General features: G+C 40.1%; 1 protein-coding gene across 1 annotated transcript in view; it reads right to left on the bottom strand.

Annotated features, from left to right (window-relative positions):
- The window catches only part of LOC109955477 (rho guanine nucleotide exchange factor 10-like protein), a 77,586-nt gene that overhangs the window by 26,388 nt on the left and 39,528 nt on the right, over positions 1-11,670 (bottom strand). The window contains exon 13 of the mRNA XM_020591703.1: positions 10,133-10,254. Within this exon, the coding sequence (XP_020447359.1) occupies positions 10,133-10,254 (122 nt within the window). The remainder of the gene's footprint in view (positions 1-10,132; positions 10,255-11,670) is intronic.

Here is an 11,670-nt window from a genome sequence, read left to right on the forward strand (position 1 = left end):
CATTTGGTCTTGATTTGACCTTTTGTGTCAACATAGTTTGTGTAACTCTAACAGGAATGTCTGCTGTGGGGAATGCGTTACATCTACAATGCATTAAAGCTCGTCCCTACATAACAAACACTCGGCTGTGGTTCTCAGGCGGAGACCCTGTTTGATCAGGGTTTAACTGTGACACTAACACATATATGGCAAAAGACATTAGGGCTGTCACGATATCAGATTTTCACTACACGAGTATCAGCACCCCCCAAAAAAAACCCATCACGACAATAATATCATCATGATTTAAAAAGATTAAATAATGCTATCAGTCAAATTCATCTTTAACCTTATTGTGTATACTGTCTATTTTTTGTCAAACGGATTACACTTAAAATTTCATGCCTCAAAGGAAATACAGAAATTATAAATCTACAAAATTTGGTTTGCTCAATACATAATGTTGTCTTCCCAAAACAGAATACTCGCTAATGACCCTAATATGAAAAGGGAACAGGATCAAAGTTGAAACTTGCAGTTGTGATATCATAGGCTAGATGTCACCCTGTGATTTGAATTCCACCAGCATCTATAACAGGGCCAACCACCTGCTATGCTTTCAGGCCTGAGTTACACTGAGAATATTTCAAGTCTTTTGAAGACAACAAGATTAAACCATCTGCATGAGAGGACTGAGTAGACGGCCTGATTTTTAACTGTTGATAGACCTGATCAAGTACTCTAGAGGTGGTTAGGACTTGCAGCAAAACCATATGGCTATCAGCCTATTGTAAGACCGACTCAGGACATTTCCCTCAATTTAATAACCACTGTCTGTAGAGCAAGGATTCTCTGTCTCCCCTGGCAATGCCACAGATCATATCAGCAATAAGTGGAATGAAGTTGGAGAGTGGTTTTGCATATCGCTGCTCAGAGCCAAAGCCTGACATTGGTAGGACATCACAACCTCATATTCATGACTCGACTGAGATTTTCTTCCCCATGCCCTTCACTGCTCCTAGCTGAACTATTCCAACACACCCGACAAATGTGATGCAAATTCGCTGTGCCGCTATGCCCCCTCTTCACACATGCACAAGCAGATCCACACACCCACACCACTGGCTCCTGCAGCCATAGCCGTTCCAGTTCTGCATGGAAGCAGTGTACTGCCCCTGGGTTCAAAAGAGGACTACAGGCAAACACTTCTCTGTGTAGCCAATCACTTCACCACCTTCCTTTCCTCTTGCCAGAGACAGGAGACATCTGCATGGGGTCCAGACAAGCTTTGGATGAACAATCTTTAACCACCTCAAAGACAGAGACAACTGTTTGCCAACAAGGGGTCTTGGATGAAACTCTGGGCACAAGAGTGGACAAGGCTTCCTATAATCCTTAATATCAGATGGCAGGAAACTCAGAACAAAGGGAGCTCTGCTGCCAGCTGAGGCCCACACCATGGTCTGTAACTACGTCTGCCAAGGAAGCTCTGCACCTCAAGGAGCACCTCCTGAATTTGAATCTGCCCCTTTCAATCCTTGGATCCTTATTCTGTGGCAGCTTGTCTGGCATAACATGACCCAAACACAAATCACAACTGTTCACAGATACTGTTGTTCAAGCCCCACACACACACCATCATCTCAAGCCTGTATTGAGATTTTTTTATAATAGATGTTTTATTTTCAAGTCATGACATAACCGCCTTGTAAAGATCAACCCAAGTGTTTTATGACAGAACTGAAGTCAGCTCATTAGTCTCAACAGTAAATTGAGTGAAAACACTTTCTAATCACATCAAACCTAAATGCAAAGTTGCCAAACTGCATCTACTTAAAAACAGAGTAGAAGGTCAAGAAAACCTCATCTTAAATCTGTTCAAACTGGCCAACAACAGTAAATTAAGCAGCATTCAGGGTGGTAGCTGTCCATGTCTTGAAAGGAAGTAGCAGGAAGACTAATTAGCAGAGCAGAGAATGACGAGACAACAAACAGGACTGGTTTGCCACAACATGAAATCAAAGAGAAGCCGGGGCTTTCTTCCCTTTCCTTCTGAATTGATGCAGTGTTTGACTATTCTCTTCTCCATGTTGATGTATAATCACACAGGAAGAATGTGACTGAATTAGCACATTTAGCAGATCTGCAGGATTTCCCTTCTGGGTACATAATTTGTTCCTGCATGCTATATTGACAAGTACAGAGTGAGCAGAAACCCAGGGCCAGAAAAAGAGGACTCTACTCTGAGGCATTGTTGGTGTGCCTTTCCTGTAATTAGTATGTTAGTTGTCACAAATCAGGCCCTTTGTAAATGATCTCACTGTCAGACGGTGGGTGTCTAATGCTGATCATATGTATACAGGCAACACAATGCCCTCTAGTGGCAGGGAGTGTAATGAAGACAAAGGAATTGTACAATATGGACACTGGGCGTATGCATGCAACACAGTGAGCAGCATAAACTACTGTGTAATTAACATGTAAATTGTACTAAGAAAACTCAAGTTAATATGATGATGCGACTATATTAGCATGCTGATGCTAACACAGCCTCTTGAGTATTTACAGTACACTCTTCATTTTAACACACCTCTGTTTATATCAATGAACACACGGTAGTAACTTTGTCTTCTCTGGCAGCAAAAGGAGGAAAGAAAACAAATAAAACATGTCAAATAAGCTCTGAACACCTTGGGTGAGTCTTCTAGTCTTCACATCTATTTCACAGGCGCAAATGAAAATTATGAAAACCGCACCGGTCCATGTAAAATATCAGTTCAATTTCCAATTTGGGAGGTGACAAATCAGAATATTGGAAAACTGAATTCGGTTTTCTGAAATTGCATTGTGTTTATTGCAGAAGAGTGCTGATGTCAGAGAGATGATCTGCAGGAGCACAGTCAACCGAAACAGGAAACATGCAGACAAAAGATTTGGATTTAAACAGTAAATATCATACGCCAGTGGCTCAATCATTCATATGGACACATTTTACTACACATTGATAGCACAGGACTCAAATTTATTACAAAGGGAGGTGGAACAGCCAGCAGCTGCTGAATTCGACTTGAAAGTAGCTATAATGAGTTCGATAAACACGAGTGCTGATGCCGCAGAGATCCAGATCTACAGAGAAGAAAGCCTGACCTCCATACATTCCAGGAACATTAGCCAAAATGCCACAAACTGTCACCGCTCCCACAGACTTGTTCTCTGCGAATGCCAAAGTTTGACTTCTGCCCTGACCTCAGCATGAGGTCCTTTTTGATCGAGAGTGTTAGGTAGTCAGAGCTTGTGTGCTGTCACTGGCCCCTGTATTTGTGACAGTGACAAGTTTGGTGTGTTAGGTTTCGCTGAGCTGAGCCAAGCGGTATCAGCTCCAGCTGTAGCTCTGCTGTGATCCAGCTTCACATAGTGATAACAGATTGACACTTCCTCCTGCATGCTCACATTGTGCATGCCAAAAGCTCGTCTGCCCCCTTTGAACTCGGATCAGCAGCAGTGGTTTGTTTTTGTGGAGAAAACTGTGATACATATTTACAAAACTTTCAATGGCCCCAAAATTTTTAATTAGATTTGGGTTAAATTCTTATCTTTGATTGCATGTCTAAGTACACAGTTAAATTAAATTCTAAAATAAAAATTGATCAGGAGATGTTATACTGAATTGCATAATCAATATATCTCCGCAGAGTGATTCTCACAAAAAAAAACATCAGAGCAATTTTAGAGAACGTGTTACTTTATAAAATGTAAATGTAAATGTGTGAGTATCCATGTATTTAATATTGCAGACAGACAGATGATACATTTTGGTAGTAAATGCTAGATTATGTTCTGCTCCATGTCCTAAAAACATCAGCCTGACGCTTGATATGTTGGAGCATCTACTGCATTAGAATGTAGCCTTCAGATCTTCCAACTCTCGAAGCCATATGATGCAAATCAAACACCAGGCACAAACCCGCGTTACGTTCTCAGACATTCATTAGTTTGTGCATTTAAATCAGCAGAGGAGGTTTTTAACATGTCCACTACATTAAGGACCTGCTGATGGCAGGTTTGAGAATCATTTGTGGAAATGATAATAAAGCAGAAACAGTCAAATAGAGTAACAAAGCACAGCACAGGCAGCACTGTTGGTCATAAGCTTGGTTCATTTGACCCGGAGCCACAGAAAAGCCTGTGATTATCCTAAACTTCTAATAAGTACTATGTGTGGAAAAAGAAATCTGATTTCAGGAAGGATCAGATCTGAGAGAAGTGTGCTCTCTCCAAACAGTCTGAAACACCTGCACATCCTGCTGGCTGTGTTATTTGTTTTTTCCAGAGAGATATTACTGCAGAGTCAGAAAAAGAGGTGCTACGCCCCATTGTATCTGTGGTTAGAGCCAGTTTTTAATCCATGCTGTGGCATCTATTCTCCACAAATCAGAGAGGTGGCTGATGTCTGCTACTATGAAAGGTAGCAATGACCTTCAAGGAAAACAGAGGGAGAGGCACTTGTGTAAGGTGTCAACTTGATGTCTTCACCTAAAAAAAAATTATGATAAAAAAAGGGGGGGAAATAAATCTTCAGAAAGGAACTGGATGAGGGAAAGGCTGCCTTTTCACAATGTCCTGCACCTTTTTAAATCCATATTTCATAACATAGTGTGCTCCACACACACACACACACACACTGGCCACCCTCCTTCATCTTCGCTGTAAGAGCTTTGAGTCATTGTATGTGTAAATCAGTCATTCACCAAACAATGCTACCAACGCAGTCATGAGCACAGTGTATTCACTGCTGCTAGAGATGCTGTTCAACAAGCTCATTTTCTGTACATGCAGTTACTTTCTTGAACCCAGCTGAATGCACAGTGCTGTTCTCTTATCACTCCATCAGCAGGGAAGATGGATGACACAGCGAGTAAAAGGGACACGCACAACATGCCCCAAAAGCAGCAGTCCAGTAAACAAGCTCAGAGCCTACTGACCTGGTACAGTACAGTGTGATTTCACCAGATGACAAAGATGACCTATAATATGTTTAATGTATTTCAAGACTGAATTACACCCCATGCAAAAAGAAGACAAAAATAATTAAGAAATGCTATTTGTGATTTGTGCGATTTATTTAAACTAGGTGTTTTAGGGGTGAGATGTGAGTAGGCTTAGCTGTTTTCTGAGCTGAGACTCAGAAGCTAATCCTCAGAAAAAGAGAAAGGACGCTAACCCTGATGCAGCCCATGTCCATTTCCAGTTTGTCATTCCATACTTCAAAGCATATATGATGAAATCCCCCAAGGTATTACAAGAGTTCTGGCATAGCAGCCATCCTCAGCCCTGTGCTAGACTAATGCCTCATAAACGAAGTCTGGAAACATCCTTTCAACATTTCGAAAGTCTTTGTAGCCTTGGATCTTTACGAACCTTTTAGAGCTGCAGAGGAAGAGGTGCTTTCCTGCTGGAGGAGATATAAGGTATTTGTGCATCATTATGTTGACTAGAAATTCCTGTCCGCTCACCATAAAATAGCCTAGCACCCATACAGTGCAGTATACTTATGCACTTCTTTGAGAATAGTTATAGTTCAGGACAGGAACCAGGCATAGATATTCTTCAGATTTTTGCCAAAGGAGCAGTTATATAAAAATAAAGTGCACAAGAAAATATGATAGACATGTAATTTAAGACATTCAGTTCCCAGGGCACTGTGGTACACCACTGAATACCACTTATTATACGACTTGCTGAACTGTCAGATTATAGGGTTTTATAAATACATTCGTTATTGGTCTCCTCAGTCTAGCATAGTGCAGTTTACCAGAACAGGATGAAACTCTGTCAGGCTCCTACAGTCACACAGCGAGATGAAAGGGGACCAGCGGATATTGCCCAGCTTAGTTAACTAACTGCAAACAATTACTGTCAGTACATCCTGTAGCCCCAAACCCAAAACAATTTCGTTTGCCTTATATCAGGCAGAAAATACGTTTTCATCTTAGCGGTTGCCAATTGTCCAAATGATAACTTTGACTTAATGTTTCAGCACTGGTTCCTTCTGGAACAGTAGCGTATTCTAGCATTGTATCAATGGGAACAAGGGTACAAGCTGTGCTCCAAACCTTAATGTGGAGAGGTGCTGTCAAAGCCTCCTGTGACCCAGACTCACTGAATAGCACTGGCAGCAGTGCAGAGATATTAGCTTCTAAAAGGTTTTGAATGGGATTGACCTCTCTAAACAGTCAGAGATTTTCAGTTATTTATGCTTAGGCTGCATTCTCATTTATTGTAATTACATAACAACAAATATCTGAAGAGCTGGGCAGAGCGTGGTGGAGCCCAGCAAGTCAAGGTAGAGAACAGTGGAGCATGGAGAGGGAGCGCTGGGCGGAGCAGAGTGGGTCGATTTGGAGTTTCATGCTACACTGTAGTGCTACCTTAAGTTACATACTGTAGCTATAAGTGGAATTGCAAGTTTGTGTATAAGATCCAGTCAAATTTATCTGCAACAACTAAAGGCATCAATCCTTTAAATCAATCCAACATCATGCACCGATGTGCTACTGTCACAGAAAAAGTTATTATTTATCCCATTCCACAGCTGATTCTGCAATAAAATATCTGGTTCAGTTGTTAGCCTTTTTACTATAGCATCTCCTATTAATTCCTTAACCCAACCACCTCACACATCCCCTTTGGTCAACTGTCAAACCTGCTGGCAGAGAGGCAGCAAAACAAAACGTGCATTGACTCTTTAAATAACAAGGACCTTCAGAATGGGGTTTGTCTATTAACCAAGACAGCACCTGATTCTGTGGGCGTGTGTGGGCGTATGTGTGAGTGTGTAAGAGAGAAAAAAAGGAGAGGGAGAAAATGAAAGTGATAAATTGAAGGGAGTCATTCTGCCCCCACTGTTCTCACTCAGCGGACTTGTGATAAGGTTTATCTCCCGTACCTAGTGAGTTTACCCAGTAGCGTCCTACAGCTCCTTCTGAGTGGACCAGGGCACACAGAGCTGAATACAACCAGCAGTGGGCTGAGCTCCCTCAGGTGACCTGTGTGCGTTGTTCATGTTATGCCGCTTTCGAACTTTATTTTCTGTTGGAAATGCCTTTGATCCCTTCGGCCACATCTCTTTTAATCTGGGAGTTCTTCTTTTTATGCCTCCTTTTTTTTTCCTCCTTTCTACTCACTGTAACTCAGACTGCCAAGAGAAGCTGTAAGAGCTGGAGAAAGAGATGCTGTAGAGCTTTGGCACAGAGAGGCGTGTGTCCCAGAGGCAGCGGCTGAGGCAAAGATGGAGACACAGAGAACGAGAGGGGGCTGTTGCTGAGTTAAGCCCCTAATCACAGTCTGCTCTACATGAAGGACTTAAAGTCACTCCATTTAATGCTACCTTCTCTTCCACCCAAGAACAGAAAGAAATACTATTGCTTACGGTATCTCTTCAGTTTTCTAATGCCTAGGCCCCATTCCTATCACATTTCCATTAGTGTGATGCATTAAAGTGCACAGCTGAAGTATACAGCCAAAGAGTACAGAGAAATATGCAACTCAAGCAGATGCACAGAGACACAGAAGTAAACATGAACACTAGCGCACACACAGCAATGCCAGCACAAATGTTTAGCTTTCTACAGTCTCACGTTAGCCTAACACGAGCGACCGATACAGCCCCTGAGAGCAACAACTCGTAAAATCACACACGGCAGTTCTCATGAAATGAAGCTGTGTGAAACCATTCCATGGTGAACCACACTAGTGACTGACATGGCTGCCTTGCCCTTCACTGGTGTGCTCAGGTGCTTCATTTGTTTGGGTGAGAAGTGGAGGATATGAGAAGATCTTCTGAGACTGCAGGTTCCCATCGGCTCAAAATATATTAATTGACTTGGCTCCACTTTCAGCCAGGTGTAACCACTTTTGCAGAATACTCAGGAACATTGGCAAGATCTTTTGGGAAATCCCCCCTGTTGTGTCAAAGCCACACTTTCTGCACTACCAGCTGCTGTCTTACTTCACTTCCCTTTCTCTTCTGCATGGCTAGCAGACTATGGTTTGGTGTATAGGCCTTAATCTAATGTTGGAAGATTGATTTATGCTTGGGTGTCTCACAGCCATTAAGATAATAGTATGATCACTTTATAACATCCTCCCCTGGTGGCCATGGTAATTTGGTTCCCCACCACTACCCACTGTGTTCAGTAGGACCCATAACCATATTATGATGATAGACAAAGTGGTTGGAAATATCATCTTTCTGCCCCTGGAAAGTGATTTCATACAATTTCTACTGGCTTCTAAAACCCCTTTACACTCTCACCTATGCTGACCATTGACCTGCTCGAGGCTCCTAGGTCTTAACGACTTGTATTGATTGAAATTTGTCAGCTAGCATCTCGTGTCACCTTGTAATTCCAATGGTCGAGGATAAGAAGTACTGAGATCCTCGACTTAAAAGTAGCAATACAACAGTGAAAGCTACTCTGTTAGAAGTAAAAGTCCTGCATTCACGATGTTACTTAAGTACAAAAGTATTAGCATCAAAACACACCTAAAATACTAAAAGTACTCATTATGCAGAATGGCACAATTCACAATCCCATATATCATATTATTGTATTATAATGACTAATACATTACTGTGTTCATCACATTTAATGTCGCCACTTGTAAAGGGGGGCTAGTTTTAAACAGCTTATATGCATTTAATTTGAATTACTGCTTGGTAGCTTGTGAATTTGCCACCATAAATCAATGAGATCTTATAATTATACTTCATTTTTTAATTAATCTACTTATAAAAAGTAAGTAAAGTTTTAAAATAAATGTAGTGGAGGAAAAATATTTGCCTCTAAAATGTAGTGAAGTTAAATTATGAAGTAACAGAAAATGAAAATACTCAAGTACAGATACCTCAAAATTGTACTTAAGAAAGTACTTAAGTAAATGTACTTAGTTACTTTCCACCACTGAGTGAGATCATTACTGTCACAATTCACTTTAAGCTGTTAGGGCGAGACAAGTGCACTTTGATTGCATTCAATGGGAAACGACTGCTAAATGGTGTTATGATCTCTGTCGACAAAATCTTTATTAAAATTAAAAGATATGACTGTCGGCTAATCGCTGCCTAAGAGGAGATGTTAGCATCAGTGAAAGTCAAATTGCTTTGACAGACCGAGTCTAAAAGAAGCTCTTGAGTATAAAAACTGCCAGTTTAGAAACACTTAACACATCAAAATCTTTGCAGATAAAATACAAATGGCAAGCTCAGAAATATGTTGTGATTTTAAGGTTAAAACTGACAGCAACAAAGATCCAGCTGAAAATATCTTCCATTGTTTATTCATGAAGAATTTGTCTTTTATTATTATGTATAGTACTAGTATTATAATTAGCAGTGGTAGCACTGTCGCCTCCCAGCAAGATGATCCCCGGTTATTCCGTTTTCATATAAGCTGTGACTGTATAGGTTGGAACAATGACAGTATAAACTGGGGGAATTTAAAAGCTACCAGTTTTCACTATATCACTTACATCAAGGTAGAAGCTCCTTTAAATTTCCTACAAATTAATGAGCAGGAATATTTTTTTCTATATTGAATTTACTAGATTTTTGCATAAATGTGATTAAGTACTTTGATTTGTCAGGTAGTGGATTATTTATAGACATATGTAGTTGTTTTATATACAAGTATTTTCTCTATTTTATTTAAAAAGGAATCACTGTATCACAATATATATATATATATATATACACAGTATTTTAACATTCCATTATAAAATTACAAGAACTGTAACTGCCTGTGATCTATCCATATCATAGGTCCAGATACAACCTGTGTTTACTGACATATGGACTATGCAAGCTGTGCTGCACTAATCATCACTAGTGACAGTGATTATAGCTGAATCCTATTACGTCTCCCTCCTTATAACATTTGTTAACTTGTTTGGAAAAGAAGTTTGTGCTTTTTAAGTGCTACACTGATTGTATTGACTGATTTATTAAGAAGTGTGACAAATTTAGAAACATGAATCCCTTTTCCCTGTTAAAACATGAATACACTGTAGAGAAGTTATGAAACCAATGACCCAATGGTAAAACTGTTCTTTTTAAGAAATGATGTCTGTCCTGTAATGGTGCCAGCAGAATTACCTTTCTTTCTGGTGACTTCACAGCAAAGACAGGCATGTGACAGGCAAGCAGTGGACAACGAAACGGGGTCATCGTCTTCCCTTCATCCTCCCTACACAACCAGCCTGGTGAATTCTCCTCTCCTGAAATAAAAAAAAAGACAGAGTGATGTTATTTCAGAGGAGGAGGTACAAACGTAATGTTGTTGTAGTTTACCAACTTGTTTTGTACTTATTAACAGAACGTGTCTCGTCCTCACAGCTGATCCAGGCTGTAAACTTTGTTTTAAGCAATGTCAAAACCATGCACAATAATCAAAAAGGCATTTTGCTACTTCAGGTATGTGATATGAATGGTGTTATTAGCATGTGAATGCTATTATCAACCAGAGGATAATTCTCTGCGTTCCCTGGGCCACGTACTGCCAGCACAGGGCCTCAACAGTGATTAAATCTGCACTTAATCAACAGTGAGAATCAGTCCCAGCAGGAAAAAGGCAACTGCTGGATCTGAGTTATAATAATTGATGTGCATGGTATATACATCACCGCATAGCTCTGAGCCTCACAATAGGTGCACCCCCGACAAGACGCTGGACAAATCAGCCAGAGATCTTTCATTATGGATTTCATAATCCATCCACCCATTGTGCATGAAATGTAACAGCTTCCTTGTTTGCATATTTTACTTCAAAATACATTGCACTTTACCTGTAGATTGCCCCACAAATATGCACGTACTGCCAATTTTCACAGATGCATTAAACCCATTTAGAAGTTGACTGAAAAGCTTGTTTGATCAAAATATTGTCTGTTCTCTTTTTCTGTGACAAGGGCTGCACCTAAAGGTGAATTACACACAGTATGCTTGCACTAAGGGACGGAAAAAGGTTGTAAAATTGGTTTCACTTATGTGCACAGAAACTAAAATGGCCTAAAATGATCTAAAAGTATACAGTACAGTATGTATGCAAATAAATATAAAATATATATGTGGGTTTGCATCATCTGTTACTGAGCAGCCAGGTTGCACACCGGGGTTCACAGTTCAGTGATTCAAAGCTCGAGTGCATCTGGATAAATGACAAAACATCTTTATACAAAGCAAGAAGTTACAAGACTAGAAATAAACAGCACTGGGTGATGCACTGTCTTTTCATATCTCTCACTGACTTTCATCCTGTGTTTGTTTCCTGTTGGGTTTTTCATATTTCCTTTAGCAATCTTTTGAGCATTATAAAACTAGTTTCCTTCACCTGCCTTGTATTGAACAGTGGTCATCTCAAAACAGCTATACATAAAATTAATTATAACTACATGTGTAGTCAAGTTATTGAAAACAAAAAGTGATTGACTTACACTTTATATTCTATTGTACAAGCTGTAATGTACAGATGTCATGTTATGTCATTATGTTTGCGAGCCATGATAAAGAGTCAGTTTACATTTTCACAGCGCATGTTTTGAAGAGCCGTTTAATCTGGTGATGCTTTTGTTATGATTTTTCAATAGAGGGGCCAAATGCTGACATGGAAACAGGCAATAGTGACAAAAAGGAAA

Source organism: Monopterus albus, unplaced genomic scaffold (genome assembly GCF_001952655.1).
Source record: "Monopterus albus unplaced genomic scaffold, M_albus_1.0 scaffold1.1, whole genome shotgun sequence".
NCBI classification, from domain to species: Eukaryota; Metazoa; Chordata; class Actinopteri; order Synbranchiformes; family Synbranchidae; genus Monopterus; species Monopterus albus.